Here is a 23428-nt window from a genome sequence, read left to right as displayed (position 1 = left end):
TTTTCGGATGCAAAAATTATACTCCTGACGATTTTCATTTAACTTTGGATTTTTTTTTAGTTTTCCCATTATTTTACAGTGTGTTCAAAAGGTTTTTACGATCATTCCCCATTTATAAAAAAATAAATTTCAGAATATAAACTAATCGTTTTGTTAATAAAAATAATAATAATGGGGTTTAACCTCCGTTTTTCAGATATTTATCTATAACAGAAGCCACCCACATTATTATTTTTTATTTTATTTTAATTTACATCCAATATACAATTTAATTTTACTTCGTTCTTATCCAAGCGACGACTCTGTCATTAATTATATAATTGCTCACACTGCCGCTGCCTGGATTCGAACCTGCAACCTTCCAGTCAATAGCCGAACGTTCTAAGAACGTTCTTAGATCGCACGACGACTGAGCCAGTCGTTTTGATCTTTTTGTTATATTTATTAAATATTTTTTATTTTTTAAACTACACCATCTTTTTTATTTTTACTTTATTTAGGTTATTTCAAATTTTATAAATTTGAAATAATTTAGAAAAAAAAAAGATGATGTAATAATTATTTAAGTAAATTAGATAAATATAACAAAACAATTTTTTCCCCAACTTATTATGGAACGATTGTGAAAACTATCCGAACACGGATGTGTTCTCAAAAAAAAAACTCCCCAGTTAATTAAAACAAAAAACAAAGTTAAATGAGCTTTGTTAGGAATAAGAATTATTAGAGGCAAAAATAAAGTGAAAAAGATCGATTGGTGCAATTAAAAATATTTTTAAAAAATTTAAAAACTTAACTATTTATATTAATTAATAAATTAAGTATAACGTATTATTAGTATTAAACTAGAATTTAATAATAATTATGATATAAGATTCACTTTTATATATAAAAGAAAAATACTTTCGGAAATCATTTTCTATTTTTGACATTTTTTTTATAGATTTCTTTAGAAAAACGAAAAAAATTTCAATACACCTATAATATAGTCATTTAAATTAACTATAACGATTCGTCTTAACTGGTCCTTCGAACCGCTCCATAACCTAATAAATAACACTTAAATCTAGGGTAAATTATTTGATTAGAAGTTTTCATTCGTTTCGATCATAATTTTTCTTTTCCTAATTTCTCGATTAATGTAGCAATTTATCTCCCTTTTTTTTTGCAACGAACTTTCAAATTTACAGTGTTGTCCATTAAAATATTTTTCCGTATAACGTCAAATCTTTTCAAGATAAATTACATGATTTTACTTTCTACAATTTTGTTGAATATACACAAATTTTATTCTCTTTAATTTCAATCGAGATATTCTCGAAAAATACCAGCGATAATACCACGTTAATGATAAATTTTGAGACACTGCCATTCAATAGACAGATCTAATCGCGAAAATATCTTAGGGGATTAAATCTCTGCCAAAAATTTCTATATTCTCGTGGTTAAATCTGTCTAAATTTTACGAACACACAAACAAACAAATTACATCATAAAAATCCTTCTATTCGATAAAGAGACCAAATTCTAAGGCGATTCGCTTCCCTGATAAAAAAGTCCGATTGAATTCTGATTCAAATTTCCAATTTATTCCAATTGAATTCCAAATCAATCCAATAGAACCCAATATGAAATTTTCACAATTCGATCTCATTCATGAATTGTAACCGCTTGGAAATTTCCGATTAGTTCTATTGGATTGAATTAGACTTCAATCGGAATGAATTGGAAATTTTATTCCAATTAAACCGAATTGGTTTCAATTGGAATGAATCGAAACATTCGGACTTTCGAATCGGATTTAGTTACATTATTTCACTATCAAAGTTGTATTGTAATCGAATTTCGCGAATAGATTTTGTGCATTCGTCTTGGGATCAAAACAGGAAACAACAGGTATGAAACTGTGAATTTTCTTAGGTGTATTGTTTTAGGATGCATAAAATCTACCACAACATCCCCCCCCCACTCCCTACCAACACAAATATGTATATATTTTAGTTTACGGTATCACAAAAGATTTACCACAAAGCTTCGTGTATGCGTATTAGAAAAATTTACAGAGAACGCATACTCAAAATTTTGTTTAAATAATTTATTATAAATGGCTTGATATTTTTTCTAAATTATTGTACAGTAGATTTTAAGTAAGTTAATCGATATCGAAAATTCAATGTGTTTTTTATCCGAAATGCAATAATATTCGTACAAATATGTGTATTTTATTATGCCGGTTTTATCTTCAAAGAACTCTCCAAAATACCTCATTTGTGTCACCTCAATATTAACTTCGAATAAAGTTATTGAGAAGAAAAGAAAACAGCCTTAGTTGTTAGATATAATAAACTCGAACACCAATCGGAACCTTAAAATTCATTGTCATCACCTGGCGATCGCTATTATCATTCTCCATCTTAAAATGAAAATACTATTAATTAACAGGAAAAAAACAGGTCTTAAATGTTAGACATAGTAAAACCGAAAACCTATCGAAACCGTCTTCCCATCGGTATAAAACCAAAGTTCTTCGTTTTTACCTCCTCAAGATAATTCTTGCGAATAATTTTGTTGAGAGGAAAAACAGAAGGCAGCCTTAATTGTTAAAACAAACACCAATTAGACCTTAAAATTCATTATAATCATCTGGCGATCGCTATTATTATTCTCCATCTTAAAATGAAAATATTTCATTTTAAGAGGACCACAAGTGGAAATGTAAAGGGTCTTAGTTTTTAGATATCGTAAATACGAAAACCATTCATTCCCCAACCGCGTAAATTGAAAATACTTCATTTTCGCAACCTCAAGATAGAGTCATTCGAACAAGGTTATTGATGTTAGCTGTTATAAAAACGGTCATAACTGTTAGCTGTCGTAAAAACGAAACCTTAAAATTTACCCATTCGCATAAAGCGAAAACCTATAGAAACCCCAGCATTCCCCATCCGCGTAAAATGAAAATACTACATTTTCAGTCTCAAGATAAATATTACGAAAAAAATTATTTAGAGATAAAGAAATCGTTGTTAGATGTTAGCTGTAATAAAAACGAAAACCTATCGAAACCCTATCATTTCCCAACCGCGTAAAGTGAAAATACTTCATTTTCATCGCCTCAAGATAGAGTCATTCGAAGAAGGTTATTGATGTTAGCTGTTGTAAAAACGGTCATAATTGTTAGGTGTTATAAAATCGAAACCCTAAAATTTACCCATTCGCCTAAAACGAAAACCTATAAAAACCCCATGAAATACTTCGTAAAAATGAAGTCTTTTCATTTTACGCAACTAACCACCAGCGTAAAATGAAAATACTTTATTTTTATAACCTCAAGATTACCCTAACCAAAAAAATTATTTAGAGATTAAGAAATCCGTGTTAGATGTGAACTGTAATAAAAAACTAAAACCTATCGAAACCCTATCATTTGCCATCCGCGTAAAATGAAAATACTTCATTTTCATCGCCTCAAGATAGAGTTATTCGAAAAAGGTTATTGATGTTAGCTGTTGTAAAAACGGTCATAATTGTTAGGTGTCGTAAAAAACGAAACCTTAAAATTTACCCATTCGCCTAAAACGAAAACCAATAGAAACCCTAGCATTCCTCATCCGCGTAAAATTAAAGTACTTCATTTTTATCTTCTCAAGATAACTCTTACCAAAAAAGTTATTGCGAGATAAAGAAAACAGTGTTAGATGTGAACTGTAATAAAAAACTAAAACCTATCGAAACCCTATCATTTGCCATCCGCGTAAAATGAAAATACTTCATTTTCATCGCCTCAAGATAGAGTCATTCGAAAAAGGTTATTGATGTTAGCTGTTGTAAAAACGGTCATAATTGTTAGCTGTCGTAAAAAACGAAACCATAAAATTTACCCATTCGCCTAAAACGAAAACCAATAGAAACCCTAGCATTCCTCATCCGCGTAAAATTAAAGTACTTCATTTTTATCTTCTCAAGATAACTCTTACCAAAAAAGTTATTGCGAGATAAAGAAAACAGTGTTAGATGTTAGCTGTAATAAAAACTAAAACCTTTCGAAACCCTATCATTTCCCAGCCGCGTAAAATGAAAATACTTCATTTTCATCACCTCAAGTCATTCGAAGAAGGTTATTGATGTTAGCTGTTGTAAAAACGGTCATAATTGTTAGCTGTCGTAAAAACGAAACCATAAACGTACGAAAACGTATCGAAACCCCAACATTCCCCATACGCGTAAAATGAAAATACTTCATTTTCTGAAGATAACTCATTCGAAAAAGGTTATTGAGAGGAAAAGAAAATTGCCTTAGATGTTAGATGTTGTAAACACGTTACCTAAATAACCACCTCGTGAACGATATCATCATTTCCCATTCACGTAAAACGCATCTCGATCCCCGCTAAAGTAGGTAAAGCGTATCATAGGCAGAATTCTAATTTCTCCGAAGAAATACTGACATAATGATACCGCATCTTTTATTTATAATCAGTGTTACCTAAATAGTTCTAAGTAGCTGCTGTGACGTTTAATATTACAATAAGTTTTCTTTTTCGAATACTTAGAAAATATTTTTTGTCATATGTAATTACCTCCAAATAGAAAACGCCAACCCAAGTTTCAATGTGATTAACTTTAAAATATACGTATTTTCTAGATTATTCGGTGTTTAATTAATTGTTAAGATCTCAAAGATCGTTAATGTATTGATGTATCAAAATTGGATGTTCCAACTATATTCCAGGTACAGTTTTGAAATATGAGCCCAGGATTAATTTTTTAGTTTTTAAATGTTTTCTTATTCAAAAGAAAGGAAAAAGGAAATAATTATCTGAATTCTTTCCTAGTTAGAAAGTAAAGAAATCTGGAATGGTACAGTTACGAAACGAAAGTTACATCTAAAACAATGATTTTTTTAAAAGGAAGTCTTTGGAGAAGAGCACATGTCTGAGAACTGATAATTCAAGTAACCAACTCATGGTTACTTGAACTTTTGGAGCTGGGAAATAGCTCTTCACATACAACTTCCTTTTAAAAATTTGTTTTAATTTTTTCCAAAATAAGAAAACATAATTTAAACAAAAAATTGGTCTTCCTTTCAAAAACGTACATGTAATGAAACATTTCCCAGGAAATAGGATTAATAATTTTTATTCTTTCATAGAAAATATTAAACATTAACTAAAACTTCGGTACCTCGCGAAATATCAATGCCATTTATAATGCTTAATTTAAAACTGAAATCGAAGTATGTTTTCTCTTGTAAATGATCTCTAAAAACGTAAACATTATATAAGCATGTTTTTAGTTATACCATTTATAATTTGCAGTACTTACGACTTTTCTTTGTGAATTTTATTTTTTAATCTTTTCGAAAATTATATTTTAAACAAAGACAAAGAGCATCTGCATAAGTACCAGAAAAATATATAAAGTATTTTAATCAAAGTCAGTATATAGACAGAATGTTTATAAATCAGAAAATACTGGAAAATAACTGGAAGCTACTTATTTTTATGCTTTTACAAAGATTGTCTTCATTTAGGATTTATTTAAGTCTGTTATACAATTTAAAGTCATATGTCCTTAGTCGAAGGACGAGGTCATGCGAGGTATATGCCATATTTGACATTAATGTGAGGTTATCAATAATAAATGTCAAATATGGCTTATATTTCTCATACGACTTAAATTGTGTAATAAGATTCATCGATCAGGTTTCGTATTCTAAATTCCATTCAGAGAGTAAAATAACATTTCTAAAGGTGAGTTTTCATCGAAGCAACGAGCGATAAATTACAAAATTGTCCTGTCACCATGGTTGAAAATAACAAAACTTTGTTTCAATCATGATTTCATTCTGCTACTTTACCCTTGCAAAGGTCTATGGACTTGAAATTTCATGTGTGTCTATGATTAAATTGTGGCATTTTTTCTGTGCAGAAAAAAAATTATTACGATTTGTATAATAACGCACTGAAACAGCAATCTCCTGACAGTTTTGCTCTCCATTTCAAGGAATGCCTCGAAGGATGTTTTCTATAAACCTGGAGATGCCTCGGAACAAACTCGTATCATTTATTTACGGCCAATTATATTGTATTTTCAGAATTTTTCAGATTACTTTCATAATTTTGCGTTTAATTTCCTTTAAATTTTTTACTAGGCAAAGGAATATTAAAGAAGCTTTTTTATGAGTTGTCAAATCTCCAATTACAGTTAATTAAAAAAATATTTCGCTTGTTTTGATGTGAACTCACTTTTTTGAACAAAGAAATTTTCGTAAAGGTCCTATATGCAACAGGTCTTATTTCAAAAAAAACCTTAATAATTTGTTTTTACAACTATTTAAATTTAAAATCGATGTTTCATTTCATCAGTGGCGGATACAAGGGTGGAAAATTACTCTAATTGTCTAAGAAAACCTATTTTTAATCCATCTATGAGCCCAACCTTGTCTAATATTTTTTTGGTTTTCATTTTTGGAAAAATTGAAAACATTGAAAAAATCGGGAAAATTTGTTATTTTTAGTTTCAATAACCCTCAGGAAATTTTACCATAAATAAAAAATTTGAGTTCATTTTGACTCAGAGACTTACGTTGATAGTTTTTGAAAACTTGAAATTCAAAAAAAGTAAATAATTTAAATAATTCGTAGATATAGAAGACATAAACTACAAAATTGCACCCTCCCCCGAATTTAAACTCTGGATCCGCCCCTTCACTTCACAGAAAAAAAAAACTAAATGTCTCGTCAAATTTTTATTTTTATATTAAATTTCTTATTTTAAATGACGTTGTAAAATATATTTTTTCGAACAGAAAACCAAAAGTAAGGTCGATAATAAATCTATCCCTAGTAATACATCGTCTAGACCATGGTAGATTATTCCATTATATCTACCCCCTTGGTCCTTAATCATAGGTGTTTAGAACACTTGTAGAATTAATCTCAATATTTGACAAATGTATTACAAACAATATTTAACCCCCATTTTTTTACTTCTTCATTTATATATACAATTAAATTACATACCAGACGAACAGTTACCTATACCGCACAACCCCATAGTGAACCCCTCCTTTGTCGACAACAATAAAACACCTAAACACCATGTCAGATGCAGAAATAGTCAAGTAGTAACATAAATCACTTCTAAATGGAAACAAATTTCCTCTTAAATTCAATTAGCATGCAGTTTATTTCTCTCTTTTTAAATTTTTTTATTTCACCCAAAGGGGCTATCAACCCTCTGTTGACAGAAAACCTTAACATAAATTTTATTAATTTTTAATCGTTTAGGTTAAGTTGAAGGTTTTTTTCAGTACCAAACCTTTTAATTTCAACTTTTAGCAAAGATCCTTATTTTCTCGATGTACACTTCTGCCACTTCTTCTGATTCTGTCCTAAAATTTTTGAATGCCGATTTCCTAGTTTTATGCACCAATACAGTAAGTGCTTTCTTGCTTCTTCCTCGTCATATTAGCCGTAGAAGTTGTTATGATCATCCAATGAAGGCACAGTTCCCTGTGATAGCTCCGTTTCACCCTTTAACAATTTTTTTGTAAGTATCTTTTAATTTAATAGAGATATTTTATAACCGCCATTTAATCATTTTAATAATCATTTATATTCTTACGTCTAACGTCACATCGAGTTCTCCATCTTGCTGGTCGATTCTTAAATCAAGCAAACACTTTCACTTTTGGTATTTCCACCATGAATATGTTAGAACTTTTTTGTACTAGTAAAAAATGTTTATCTCCATTCCACAGATTTGTATAATATATAGACCGACAACACCTAATCTTTGACAATGACAGACTTACATACAAGAGTCAAAATTATAATGAACAGAAGAACATGTATTGTTCCTCTATATTGAATATACATTTTTTTTAGTATGACGTCACTGAAAATAAGAAATTTAAAAATATAACACACAATTTTCACACAAAAACACTGTTAATAACATCAAATTTTGATTTTACATATATTCTGTTTATAGACAAACTATAACACTTTATAGCTTGATCTTGTTATGTAAGCAAAGCTTTAATTACAATATTATATAATTCATAGATATATATTATTTTTTATATCTATGATATTAATTAATAATAAAATAATATTTAGATAACATGAATAATAACTATCGTCAATCTTCCCTAGTAAAAAATCCAATTCAATTCACCAATTAAAACCCTGATCAAAAAATTTGAATCGAAATGAATTCCGATTAGGAAATGGCATTTCGGATCGGATTGAATCGGAAATATCCGGATTGAATCGAATATTTTTACTAGGGTTACCTAATATTTAATTGAAAAATTATAGAAACACTGAATATTATTAAATCTAGAACTTAAAATTAAAAAGTGCATTGCGTTGCCATAAATTTTTTTAAATTGTTTGTCTACAGACTATACAAATAATATATATTAAATGTTTGAATATTTAAATGAAATATTTATCCCTCGGATATAATAAATGTTTAATTATTTTATTAAAAAAAAAATGAACGAATCCAACATGTGAGAAATTGAATATATATAGAAATATATTTTTTCCGATAGTGAGTTATTTCTTGATACTAAATTTCACATACATTCAGCTATATTTCGAATAAACTGGATTCAAATTTTTGACTCTGGTCAACTTGCAGTAAGATGTAACAACCCTGTATTCTCTAAATACGAGCCCATTTAAAGAAAACAGTACATCGTTTTTACTGAGACAGTAAAGGGTTCAAAGGAGACGATTTATGTTTATATATTAAATTGATGTTAAACTCCTCTACCCCAAAAAATCAATTGTCGTATAATAAATGTTTTAGTAATATAATAACTATTTTGTAAGGAAAACATAACTGCCCTACGATACTGCCAGTGCTGCCAGCTGTTTCCATTTCGAATTTTTCTACATTTGTACGAAAACTGTATTCGATGTTTAAAATTAATAAACCCTCTACGTGTTTCATTAAAAGATACAGCAGGTATTCGTCTTAAATTACTCTGGCATTAATGGGAAGGACTGTTATTTTTTGCCCTTGGTTATTTAGGGATTTGGTGAATTTAGAGTTGTCTGTCCTCAAAGGAACCACAACCTAAATGTACCCGATTACAATTAAAGGCTAGAAAAAAAATGGAACTTAAAAGCATTCATGCCTGATGTAGAATTCATGGACACAAAACTTCACTCCTGTGAAAACTTCACTAATTATATATGAACTTTAAGATTAAAATTAAACAGGTTATGTAAAAATTCCTAAGAAATCTGACGGAAGCGATTGCCTTGAAACGGTAAATTTTATTTAAGTATTCGCACTGTCGAATTCGGACAAAGTCGCGGTATTAACGAATACGAAAAAGAGAATGCTTTTACCTCTTTTCGTATTGGCATCTCTACTGAATCCTCAGTAGATTCATTACTGTAGGTACATGAAAGTTGTATAGTGGATTGCGTAAACTTAAAAGAACGAACTTTAAGATTTAAATTAAACAGGTTATGTAAAAATTCCTAAGAAGTCTGACGGAAGCGATTGCCTTGAAACGATACATTTTATTTAAGTATTCGCACTGTCGAATTCTGATAAATTCGTTGGTATTAACGGATGCGAAAATTGGCATCTCTACTGAGTCCTCAGTAGATTTAATTCTGTAGGTAGATGAAAGTTATTTAAAACAGGTTATGAGGTATTTATCTATGAAATCTATTTGACATTGCCGGACTCAAAAAACAGTATGTGAAGTTTAGTAATTTTTATTCTCATTTTCATTAATTTGACAAATATTACAATAATGGACGTTAAATATAAAAACAGCTGGAATTCTTAATTAATTTTTGGGAAATGTAATGTATTTAGAGAATTTAAAAAGTATGCATAAATGTATATTTATGTCTACTATAGTAACTTTGTCTTAGAAATAAGTTATATCTCGTTTTGATGTAGTTTTTAGTTCCCCAATAAAAAAAAACCTAACCAAAAAAAAGTCCAATTTGACGAAACGAGATATAACGATTTCAATTTTGCATATTATTTCGTAATTAGTTGTAGTTATATTACAATATTTGTAGTGTAAATGAAAAAAAAAAGTGAATAAATCAATAATATGCTCATCTTTGTTGTGATCTAATGTGCTCAATTTCAATAAAAATTTATTGCTGAGCGAATGTAGACAATTACTTATAGAATTATATGTTAACCAAAAATTTAATTTAACGTTAAACTGTTTCGTTCCATTAATCATTGTTTTACTTTGAGCAACACAGAATGTGACTGATAAAAATGTAAAATTACCCCAAATTCCTACGTGGATATTTGTCAATCTGACGACAGCATTGTCGTATTTTGCGATATCCAATTCATGTAACTGTACGTATAAAATATGTGTTTATAGATAATATGTAATGATATTTTATCATCAATAATATTTGTCTCAAATTTTATTGGATCAATTTAGTAACTTAAGTAGGGTTGTTTAGAGTAAACATTAAAAACATAATTTACCGTTAATTACAATGAAATATTGTCTCGCGAATCTGAATATTCCACGTAAGGGAAACAACTGAAACGTACGGACTTAGCTTTCAGAACATTCACAAACCTAATCAAGTAGAATTTTCATGCTTAAACGAGCTAATCGATCAGACTGCATATTTTATTTACAAATAGTGCAAAGTCATTTTATATTCTCCGAGTGAAAAGTTGTAATTTCGAAACAGTTGTGGGTAACTCCCCCCTCCCTTCATTTGGGGCTTCGAGTTTTAACTCATTAGTCCCCTGAAAATAATAAGAAAACCAGTTAATACAGGAAAATAAAATAAAATATAAGAATTAAATAAACAAATAAAACTTAAAAACTAGAAAGTAGTAAATAAAATGTAACTAAAAATAAATTAAATAAAATTGATGGCGTGAGTGTAAAAAGCCCACACTATCACAGTTAATACCAAAATAAACTAAAAAAAAATGTTATAGTTAAAACTAAACAAAACCAAAACAAAGCAAAAACAAAAGAAAAAACAAAAAAAAAAGCAAAATAAAAAAAGACAAAAAAAAACTTATACCAAAAAAAAATAAACTGAAACTAAAAGAAAAAAAAATAAAACACAAACACTAAACTATAACAAGAGAAAATAAACTAAAAAAAATAAGCTAAAACAAAAAAATTAAACTAAAAGAAACTAAAATAAAAAAAAAATAAAAAAAATAAATAGAAAACAACTTGTTTGAAAGAGATAAATATTAAAATAACATATAACTGGTATGATATTCCTGATAATCAATTATTAGCGGGCTTTATGAAACTTAAGTAATTTACATTCTCAACCCTAATTTTAATGCCAGGAAAAACACTGTTGCTAAAACAATTCGAGATCCATCGTACTTAAAAATATCATACTCTTTGTACTTGCCGCATTTTCTGAATGCTGCTTTTACGAGTTAAAAGCAAACACTTATGAAAATCGGACTCCAAATTTCATAGAAAAATACTGTCGCGGTCAGCAGGACCTAGGCACTAGGTAGACCAATGACATTAGTATGATTTGGCCAAAGAGTACCAAATATAGATACCATCGATAGAATATAAGTTACTAAATAGACCAATAAAATGTTATAGATGTTTCTTATTGTTATACGTTATTGTCTTTAGACAGCTGTTAAAATGGACTATTTCTCAAAATCATGTTGTTCTCAAATTCAAACATATTTCATAAATTCTTATTAAGTTCATTTGTATATTCTCATTTGGTGTTTACAAATTTATCAAAGTATAATTAAAATTCAAACTATTTTAAATGCAATAATATCAAATCAATAAAAAATATTTAACTAAGTGTTTTTTGTCTTAAAACAAATATATCTTAAATATGAACTATATTTATCACATATATTGAATATATTAATACAGAATGTATTTTAAATGGTTTTTCATGGCCTAATATGGTTAACTCACATCATACAATTCAAATTACTATTTATTACTCACTAGCTTGTGTAAGTGAGTAATGTAAATAGTCATGAGAAGATAAAAGAGTGAGGCAATTAACCCAGTGTCTAATCTTCTGATAGGCATGTAGTATATTTATAATCAAATTACATATTTTAAGTATTATTCTTATTATAATCAACTCAGTGTTATTTGTAAGTTTTCTAGTAAAAATATTCAGTGTTTATGTAATTAAATTTTCTATGTGTTAAAAATAACTTGGGCGAGAAATAAGCGTGCTCAGAACGACAAACCTGTGAATAAACTAAGTTAGATACTTAGAATATCTAATAGGAATAATAGCTATTCTTTTTTCTTGAACAAAAACGTCAGATATTCTGAGTGCCTTACTGAACTTACTCACTTTATCTTTCTGAAAACACCCATTATTAACCGATAAAGCAAAGCAGCAACTAACAAATTAGCGTTGAACATATGCTCACGAAATTAAGCACGGAATGGGGCTTGCTTATACTTTATTTCTTTTAGTACTTTCATTTATTCCCATGTGGAAAGAAATTTGAATTTTATTCATAGTAACACCAATTAAAAATTAGTATCGCAGGCTTTTTTCTTGAACTTCTGGAATTTAACTTTTTTACTCTCGTTAGAAAAAATTAAAATATTGAAAGAAAGAAGAAGTCATGTCTTAGTGTCAGTCAATTAAACTGCAATGTGAAAGGGACACATGGGGCGGCCTAGACATATTCTGGTAACCGTTCCATGTGTCTAGAAAAGCACTCCAACGTTGGAAATAAGTCGGCCATACCGAATGGTTGAAGATTATACAAATTTGCTATATTCCCTTTATATAATTGATGTCTTTTCTGTAAATTAGGTGTTAGAAATAGGAATTAGATATAAAGGATTCACTCAAATAGAATGCGATTTGCCCGTTCTCCATGTCTTTGTGCATAGAAGTTGCGGGCTGGTTGCTTTGTACTTGAATAAAGCCTAACTGCAATGCACTACACAAATATAATAGTTCTAAGTTTATACAAACCTTTCCCTGTAAGCTACGACTTAGTTTTTCCTCGAAAAGTTTTTATGATGACGCTAACATACTCATAAGTAATGTTCCACATAATCCGACAAAAGAAATCGTTTGTAACGCCCCGAAGAGATCGTTCCGATTGTATCACTTTTTTTTGAAAGTTATTTATAATACATAAAAAATTGATCGATTAACTGTAAGGTAATTATGATTTAATATTTTGTGTTTCGTAATTTAAATCAATTTCAGTATTATCAAAATAAAGTTTTAATTGCATAAAAATACTTGAAAGTCGCTTTGAAATAAATTGAAACCGATTAAGTCCAGAAAAGAAGTTACATAACCAACAAAAACTTTCTGTAACTTACCTAATTAAAAATGAAGATGAAAAAAAAAAAAAAAACAAATGTGTTTGTTTAATTGTTTAGTTTTTAATTAACCGTAAATAAAAAATTATGTCCAAAAATTTATTCGCATAATATTGTTAAATTATTTTTTCAAATTTACACATAACAATTTTTGAGAAAATCAAAAAGGTTAATGTGTAAATTTTGAAATAATATGTTCCAATTTGTGACACTTTCAGAACTTTAATACGTCTGAATTTGACTGAATAAATAGAACATTTAATGTCATTATTAAACATCAGAAGTCACAAATTGAAATAAAATTGACAAAAAAAATGTTCTATATTAATTAAATTTAATATAATTGTATATAAGAAAAATTATTTGTAAGAAAATTTTATAATGTTTTTATTTTTATTATTTTTTTTTTAATTTTTCTTTAACAAAGAATTTATGTAACGTATTCACGAGACATAAATTCGTTGTTAAAGAGAACCACAAACCATTTTAAAAAAGCCGGTCTAAACGCACGACAATAAATAATAAAACTATCCGTAAAATAAATGTGTCAATGGAGGTTGATATTAAACCCCTAAGAAATGTTTAAATGTCTTAAGTGTTGCAATGTTCCAAAAAAATATAAATGTCGACCATAATCAGTGTAAAATTTTCTTACATTTATCAAAAAAAAAATAAATAATACAACCTAATTATTAAGCTTATAAATGTACTTATGTTAAGCAGATGTAGTTTATTTCAATTTTTCGTATTTTTCTTTTATATATTTCATTATTATTCGCCCGACTTTGTAGTTCATGCTAAACGTTTTTTTGATTTTAAAGAGTTCAAATTGTATTGAAGGAATCCGCTTAGGCCGACGATTATATAATGAACTTTTGCTGTCATATTAAATACCATTCGTTTAGTATCTCTGTTGAAAAATTGTCAAAATGTGCCAATACTGACTTGAAGACTAAACTACGGAAAGATGACACGTGGGGCGAACTAGACTTATTCTGGTAACCGGCCTTCGTGTTTAAGTGAACATTCCTGGTATCAGACTTACCATTTACTTGAGGATTATAAGGCAAGATCTAGAGTGAAATAGAAATTCTTACCCAAAATTTTATGCGGTAAATGAATATAAAGTGAACACCGTATACTCCTAAAGGTAAATTTACACCTCATGTGATAGGCGACAAGCGACAGGCAAATATTGACAGATTGTCTGCTGTACTCCATGAAATTGTGATTGCGATATTAACTTTTCATTCATTCGTATTTCTTACACTACAATGGATAGATCATTTGTCGCTTATCTCCGATATTCTCGCTTATATCCGAGTCGAAGGCTTGTTAATGGATATAAGAACTGCAATTCCATCTACTTAAAATATCTATAAAGCTTTTTTTTTTACACTTTTAATTGTCAATTTTTGTGAATAATTCCAATAACCAATTTGATAAGTTAATTTATAAATAACATTCTATTTGAGATCGTGCCATCGTATCGTTTGTGCATCAAAATTATTTTCATCACTTAGACCATTAAGTACATGGACTGAACATCTGAGACTGAGCTAGGGACATTTATCAAAATAATATAGGGACATTTATCAAAAAAAACATATTTGGAATGCCAAATTTTCATATTTCACTGAACTTTTTCGCTTTTTAACTTAAAAAAATACTTATCACTTTTCATTTTCTTTTACGAATCTACAATGACAAGTACGACAACAAAACTTTGTTTTGACATTTCTACATCGCCATCATGATGGATTTGACCTAAGCAATTACCTCAGATATTGGCACGCTTAAAATCGTGTGACACTCAGTCTATGTAACTTAATAGTCCAAGGTGCGTCATCATCATCCGTATTATGTCCAGTCATGCTAGACTACATGTCGGCTTCCATTTTGGAACAGAAGCTTAAGTGCTATTATTTTTATCAACTCATAAATACTATACAATATTTTTTACTCAACTGGTTTAAAGAAATGACGAATATGCGATTAGTCAAAAAATTTGATAGGTAATTAATATATTTTTGTATAAAAAAAAAAACGAACCAATTTTAAAATAATTAAGTAAAAAATATTGTATTCAATTTTTTTTGAATAATAATGAAATATTAAAATAAAAGACACCAATAATAATTGTTTAATGTAATTTTTTTAATTTTGTTTATAGCATTCCAAGTTAAAAAGGTCCTAACAGGGTTTTTCTTAAATAATAATAATAAAAAAAAAAAATATTAACACAGCAACTCGTTAATACTATTTATGTTTGTAGAATCAAAATGTTGAGTTTGTTTTCAGTTTTCGATTATTCGGATTATCAATCAATTGTTTCAGCTTGTATTAAATACATTAGCGCATCTTTTGTTACCATTTTTATAAATTTTTTGTGTAGAGTGCCTTTGGTATAATAGTGAATTCACATCAAAGGATGGGCGACGTGCGACACACAATAAGCGACATAATTGTCAAATGAGCTCTATAAAATCTCGATTGAAAAAGCTATTTCAATCAGGTTTATGTAATTAGGTACATATACATTTGTACAAAAGGTCTAATTTCAGTTTGATACAACTTAATCGACAGTTCTGTAGAGATTCGCGTGTCGCTCATCGCCTGTCGCTCTAATGTGAATTCATAATTTTGTAAAAATTATTCTCTAATAATTGAAAGTAAATACGTTCTACAATATAATTTTATTAATTATTTATTTCTTGAGTTCTATTGGGTGCGATTAAATTTCCTGTAATTTCAGAACATATGATTGATACTTAAGAAAAAATACTGAACTGATAGTGATATTGTTTTCTTAAACTTTAATATGCTGCTATCCGTCCATATGCATTTTATCTGAAGTTGTCTATCATATATTAGTTTCAAAATTACCACCAGGGAAATCTCGAGAACAATTTTTAAGACCCAGGGCTCATTAAAGTCCAGAAATCGCTCAGATTGAACTAAAATCTATATCGGCGAAAACGCAGCCCGTTGGTATTAACTGAAAATTTATTTTTAATCAAAGAAAATAGCTTGGAAGATGAACTGAGATTCATAATTGTATTTAAATAACGACACAGTATAAAAATTTACAATATTCGACATAGAAACTCCAGTACTCTCTGGTGGTAGAATATAAAAGCTATCTATGAATACTCTCCTGGTCGCAATAAACAAATAATTTAAATGGATGAAGTTTTTAAAAAAAGGATTATCATAGGCAGCTTTTATATTATACCATCATGGGATATAAGAATCACTTCCTTGGACGAATTTTCACTCAAGTTGGCGCAAGTTCACTCAAGTCGATGTTTGTGTAACCACTGTCAGAGACGGAGACACATTTATGATGACATCATGTTAATCGAAGAGTGAACTTATATCCTTTAAAAAATTGCCAAAAAAAATGCTGTGTCTAATAAATTTTTTTTTCTACAAAAATTTACAAAAATGATCACAGATGGCACTCATATCAATATACAAGTTGACAACATTGAATAATTGAATTGAAAACAATATCCTCATTTATTTTAGTAGTTGTTCAAAATATACAATTTCTATTGCTGGTATTACACTTACTGGTACTGTCTAGTTTTTAGGACTTTTAAGTAAATGTTTAAAAAAAAAACAAATTTTTGAAAAAAAAATCAATCACCGTTTATTATTCAATACATCAACGAAAAAAAATGCAAACAAAAAGAACCCTGCTTTTTTACTACTAAAAAAATGCAACTAAAAATAATAGGCCTAATTTTATTTAAAAAAAAGATGTTCTTATTTTGAATACACAACAAAAAATGCCATGTTTTTTCCACTTTAATATTTCTTTTGCTACAATGAAATAAAAAATAAAAAACACACAAAAAAATATTTTTTTCTCTCTATCTCTGTAATAATTCCTTCTCACTTTTTGTAAATAAGAACTGTGAAGTGTCGAAAGGCCAAACTAATATAAAAAAATATAATATATATATACATATATATATTTTTCATGATTAAAATTTAGAATTATTGTATTAATAATTTATTAATTTTTATGTTTATTTTTTAATTAATTCAGTCTGAATTTTCTGAAATAACCAATAAAAAAAAAAATGAAAAAAACGAATATAATGGCATCTATTAATAGACAAATAGAAATAATTACGTTTTCAGCACTGATTTCATTATATTTTTTCATGAAATATTGTGTAAATAGGACATTTGCAATTAGTTTATAAGTATCAAGTAATCTACTTAAATAGAGACATTCTCATTTTTTGTTAATGAATATATATTTCTCAATAAATTCAAAAGACTAGTAGAATTAAATCGGATATTCTATAACTTCTTAACGACACTAATCTTTATCGTTTATCACTGCTTAGACTTACTTCTAGTCCTAGCACACGCGGTATACATGCGCGCGCATCACACTCACAAAAATTGACATTTATATTTATATCCTATATTATAATCATTTCTGTGAGCTATAAAATACGGCTATATATTATGTTATTTTAGTGATTTCTTAGTTCGAATCCAGCAACAGTCACATATTTTTTTCCAAATTTATTATCATATTATTATTTTTATTTATTAGATAGTTTTAATTACGAGTTTGTTAAGTTGAGTTTGTCTATAGAGGAGTTGATTATGTTTTGAAGTTTGTAGCTTTTGTTTTCAAAAATGAAGCACAATTACAGAAATCATTCATATATCTATATAAAAGATATACGATGCGCGCGCATGTTTTCTCCGTGTGCTAGGACTAGAAGTAAGTCTGCTTAGTTAAACAATGTCGTGCTTGATTCAAATGGTAATATATATTATGATAATAGATGTCATCATGATACCAACATTCGTATATCTATAACCGTCTAAACCAAGCCTCTTAAAAAACGATATCGATAGTCGTCGTTAAAAAGTTACAGAATTAATGTTTAGTAAAACGTAAAACACTTTACTAGTCAAGGCACTATTATAAATCACACTAAAATATTATAAATTAGGCTTTAATATTTTGTGTTACTGAGAATGTCTTAAAAAAAAAAAATGTTCCTCGTTTGAAGAAAAAATATCAACGAATTTTTATTTTCAATTTTTTTTTTGTCCAATTTTGTTTGGACTACTTTTTTAACATGAATTTTTACACAATATAAAAACACAATTATTATGTATAACATATTTTGTCCAAGTTGGCCATATTCGTCATTTTACGTCTTAACTAGTCTAAAGGAATCGTATGATTCGTATAAGTGTTTGTACTTAAAATAAAAATAAATATACTTATAGTAATTATAATAAATGGTTAAATTTATTTATTCGTTCCTTGAGTGATTTTTTTTCAGGATATACACGATATAGTGCCTTTAGAGACGATTTTGGGCTGAAATTGCAGAAAATGTGGTCTTCTTTAAAAAAGTAGATATTGTTATTAAAACCCTACTCCATAAAAGTAAAATCCATCAAAAATTTTTAAAAGGTAGAAAATTATTTGTAAATTTTTACGAGAATCCAAAAAATATTAATTCCAAAATTAAATCACATGCTTATTTTTAATCCAGGAATCAAAATTAGGGGTGTTATCAGTTTGACCGCTATGTGTGTCTGTCTGTGGCATCGTAGCGCCTAAATGGATGAACCGATTTGGATTTTTTTAGTTTCTTTTGAAAGATAAATTAATGAGAGTGTTCTTAGCTATGCTTCAAGAGCGAGTTTAGGGTTGCGTACCAGGAAAAACTAAAAAATAGGCGATGATTCTCAAAATCGGTTCAGTTTGGAGAAGGCTCAAAGAAAAAAGGTAATTTAATGGAGGGTGTCCTTAAATACGTTTTTAAGTACAGTCCGCCACCAAATTAACAACGAGTAACATTCATAATAAGAGTAATTACGATTAGCTAATTCATACTGATTATGACTACTTGGTAGTCGAAATACATATTTATAAAATACAAAAAAACTGATCTAGGAAATTGAGGAAAAATCGAAATTTATTTCGAAATATCCTAGAGTTCTAATTTATAATCTTCGATAATATTTATAATAGTATATGTTGTAATAAGTTTAGCAACACCATCTATGAAAAAATAATGAAACTGTTATATTTTATTTAATAAGTTTAGCAACACCATCTATGAAAAAATAATGAAACTGTTATATTTTTATGAACAGTAACTGCATGCTGTATGATTATGTATTTGATTTATGATGTGTGTATTGGGTTTGCCATATTTAAATACATACGTTCAGTAACTCACAAACAGATGGCACTATACCGGTAATCATTAAAAAAAATGGTAGGTTCAAAAAAACGTACTCAACCACTTACCTTTTGCTAAATTGTAATTTGAATGTATTTTGTTAATGGCTGTATAGCAAATACTAAAGCCAGTTTTAAAAAATTAAGTGAAATAAACAATTGACCGAGTTAATTGCTTAAATACCTTGTGGCAAAAATTTTTGTTTTTATCTCATTCTAGCAAAACAGAATTTAACATGCAGTAGCTATCGTATACCGTAAATAGCTATGCTGTAGCATATGGCTGAGAGACACACCGACGTCATTTTTCTTATCGGATCTCTCTGTTTAATACCTTTCGTTAAGACAGTTCCTCAACCTTTTTCAACGGCGTGAAATCATTATTTGATTGGCGTGAAACTTTATATTTTTTTTAAGACTCTTAAACATTCGTTGGTGGAAAAAAATATTTATGAAGAAAAGCGGTTTTCCAGATAAGAATGGTTAAAGTTTCAATTGAATTTCAAGCACTGCGATTATACCTTTTACTCTATCGATTTGAAATTTGGATATGTTATAGGTACTCATATTCTATCTGCCCTGGTTATTTTTCGAAAATCCTGATAATTTTCACAATTTCATTGTTTCCACTTAAGTACTTTTTCGTATTCCACTATATCTGGATGTAAACAATGAAAATTGTGAAAAATAACCAGGATTTTCGAAAAATAAAAGTAACCAGGGCAGATAGAATATGAGTACCTATAAAATAACCAAATTTCAAATCGATAGAGTAAAGGGTATAATCGCAGTGCTTGAAATTCAATTGAAACTTTAACCATTCTTATCTGGAAAACCGCTATTCTTTATAAATATTTTTTTCCAACAACGAATGTTTAAGAGAAGTCTTTATAACTAATTTTGGCTGTAGTTTTAATTTCAAAGATGATGTTACTAAATTAATTACAAATATTTTCTACTTAATTTTTCGGGATTTTTTAGTAAAATAAAACTGAATGAATGCTATTTGAATTTTTATATTAAAATTTTTCATATAAAAATATTTACATATTTTTTTCCTCATTATTTATTAATTATTTTTCACATTTATATATTAATTGTTTTTACTATAATTATATATTAATTTTATTAATTGTAATTTATCTCTGATATATAAAATAAATTTGATCTATGGAACACACAAAATTAATCTAAATGAGACGTAAAAGTTGCCTCTTAAGTTTTAAATTTTTGGTTAAAATGTTTCATTTAGTCATTATAAACATATGTAGGTTAGGTTAAATTAGAGGGGCTGTCCTGGGGTGGGACACACTTAGACCATAGGGTCCGTTGTGATACCGTAAATGGGTTGGCCCTTCCCCGGCCACTACTCCATGAACCATATAAACATATGTATAAACAAACTAATTTTTTTCAATTTGACGAGTAGTTTTCGGGCCCCATAAAATGGTCATTGGGTATCCTTTTTTATAAAAAATTTCAGGTGGCAGCCCCGAATCTAGAGAGGAGGGCCAATCAGGACACTTGCCCCAGAAATAATAAATACCTTTAGGCCATGAAAGAATCAAATTTGGAATACATGTGTTTAAAATGACCAAATGAAACATCAAAATTGATTGCAGTTTAAAACCTCATCTCAGGGTGGAGGTGTTGAAGGTGAGTATTGTATTTTAATTACAATAAATGGAACAAAAATTAACAACTAATTCGATCGATTTTGTGTTCCGGCCAGCGCCTGGATCTCCCTCTACCCCTTACGAAGAGAAATTTTGTGCTGCAATTTTAGCAAAATATTTTGGACTAAACTTAACCTAAGATACAAATTCTTTTACAGCCAATTGTTCGACTTTTAGTTAATTAGACTATTACTATACCACCAAAAAATTATTAAATTTTGGATTAAATCCAAATGATTACGTCAAAAATAATAAAATTTATAAAAATAGGCCGAAAATATTATTCTATATTTTCATCGCTCTTAATCTCAGCTCGTTTCTTATCTAGTTCCATTTTTAAGTTCACTAAAAGTGGTGTTGAAAATTTTCCTTCAACAGCCGTAAAAAACTCTTGTAAATTAACATTCGTTGATTTCTCATATTCATAAGCCTGTTGAACCATATCGAAATAATCCAATTCTTTAACAAATTTTGCTTCATCTGTTTCTCGCGATTCGTATTCCTAGAAAACAAAAGTTATCACTAAACTACTTACTCAAGACCAACAATTTACTGAGTTACTCATTAAAAATACTGGGGGTTTATAACCTCCGTTTTTATGGCATACGCCTTAACACAGAGGTCACCCACATCATTATTTGTTAATCTTTATTTATTTAATTACAAACATATTTACAATTACATTTTGATGTGGGTGGAGTCGGTTACTTCGTTCTTATTCAAACGACGACAATGTGATCAATTCTACCGCCCTCATTTATCATAATTGGCGTATATGTCAGAGAAACGGAGGTTAAACCCCATTATTATTATTATTATTATTATTAACATTTTTAAGCGTTACAAACTTTGGATTAAACTTGGTATACCTTGATATATATATTTAATAAAAAAAAAAAGCATACCTCAAATAATTCCATAATTCGATCTCCCGTACTTTTTGGTAATAATTTCGTTATTTTTCGCATGGCTTCTAGCTCCATTTGATGTTTTACATCTGGTGGAATTCCTTCATTTGGTGTTATATCACCAATTATTGATTCGGCTAAATCGTGAACTAAAGCTAATTCTAAACATTTTGTACGATTTAATTGACTTTTCTCGTCTAATAAAAATGTACACATCGCCATTCGATACATATGCCCCGAAACAGTTTCACAATTGTCGATTTTCTTAATAACCCATCCTTCCCGTTTTAAATGCTAGAATTCGAAAATGTTGAATTAAATATAAGCTAAAATTTGATAATTTTTCTAATTTCTTACTTTTAATTGGCCAACTAATTCAAGAAAACTGAGAATTTCTTTTGAAGACATTATTATTGAAAATTTAGGTTATGTGGTTACTTCGTCAACTGTTCATAAACTGATTTTGTTGCCGTGGTTGTTAGTTGTCTATTAATTCATTTGAATATTTGAATATTATTTGGGGCGATGCAGCGCTTGCTATTTTCAAATTAATTTTTGTTTAATCGATTTATTAATTTGCATGATTCATCCTGAATTACAAATTAAAAATATTTTGAAACTTTCTTTTTAGGGGGTAGGGATAAATATTTCTATTTTTATTTAATAAATTATTATTTTTATAATTATAAATATTCTGCCAATGATTTAATTAAATAATAGAAAATAGAATGTAATTGTAATAAAATCCCATAGACATCAAAAAAAATAGCTTGTGTACTTTGCTATTATGTAATTTCGATCAGAGTGCTGTCTAGACAAAGGCAGCATTAAACTGTAGCGAGAAGCGTCAAGTTCACTTATCGATCTATATTCTTCCCTAACCTATTCGATTAATACGCCATAGTTAAACTAATATAATAGGTTTTTTATAATAATGTTTTATAAATAATTATTAAATAATATCCAACAAATGCAACTGTCTATCTAAAGTGTTTTGACGCTTGCTTTTAGCGTCAAAGTTGATCACATAGTCAAATTTCGATCAAAGTGCCATAAAAAAAAGCAGCATAAATTTGAGCGTCAAACTCTAGCGTCAAGCGTCAAGTTGACTTATTGTTCTATATTATTCCCTAACCTATTTGGATCAACAACAACCTAATTAACATTAACATAATAACATAATATGGTTTTTATTATAATCTTTAATAAATAATTATTAAATAATATCTAACAAGAGCAACTGCCTGTCTTCAGTATTTTC

The 23428-nt window shown here is 28.6% G+C and overlaps 1 protein-coding gene and 1 long non-coding RNA gene across 2 annotated transcripts; one reads left to right on the top strand and one right to left on the bottom strand.

The window, feature by feature from the left end:
• The first annotated feature begins 1430 nt into the window (after nt 1-1430).
• On the top strand, nt 1431-23163 carry LOC123302254. Its single transcript, XR_006535499.1, has 3 exons — nt 1431-1441; nt 10466-10469; nt 23020-23163. It is a non-coding gene; the product is annotated as an uncharacterized LOC123302254 (long non-coding RNA).
• Nucleotides 20733-22769, bottom strand: LOC123302253 (5'-deoxynucleotidase HDDC2). Its single transcript, XM_044885110.1, has 3 exons — nt 22525-22769; nt 22165-22461; nt 20733-21761 (listed from the first exon to the last, which is right to left on the bottom strand). The coding sequence occupies exons 1-3, from the start codon at nt 22573-22575 to the stop codon at nt 21540-21542; spliced, it is 570 nt and encodes a 189-aa protein (XP_044741045.1). The 5' UTR covers nt 22576-22769; the 3' UTR covers nt 20733-21539.
• Nucleotides 23164-23428: the final 265 nt, after the last annotated feature.

Source organism: Chrysoperla carnea, chromosome X, assembly GCF_905475395.1.
Source record: "Chrysoperla carnea chromosome X, inChrCarn1.1, whole genome shotgun sequence".
Classification (NCBI taxonomy): Eukaryota; Metazoa; Arthropoda; class Insecta; order Neuroptera; family Chrysopidae; genus Chrysoperla; species Chrysoperla carnea.
Note: the sequence above shows the minus strand (reverse complement) of the source record. Positions and strands in the feature narration are given on the sequence as shown.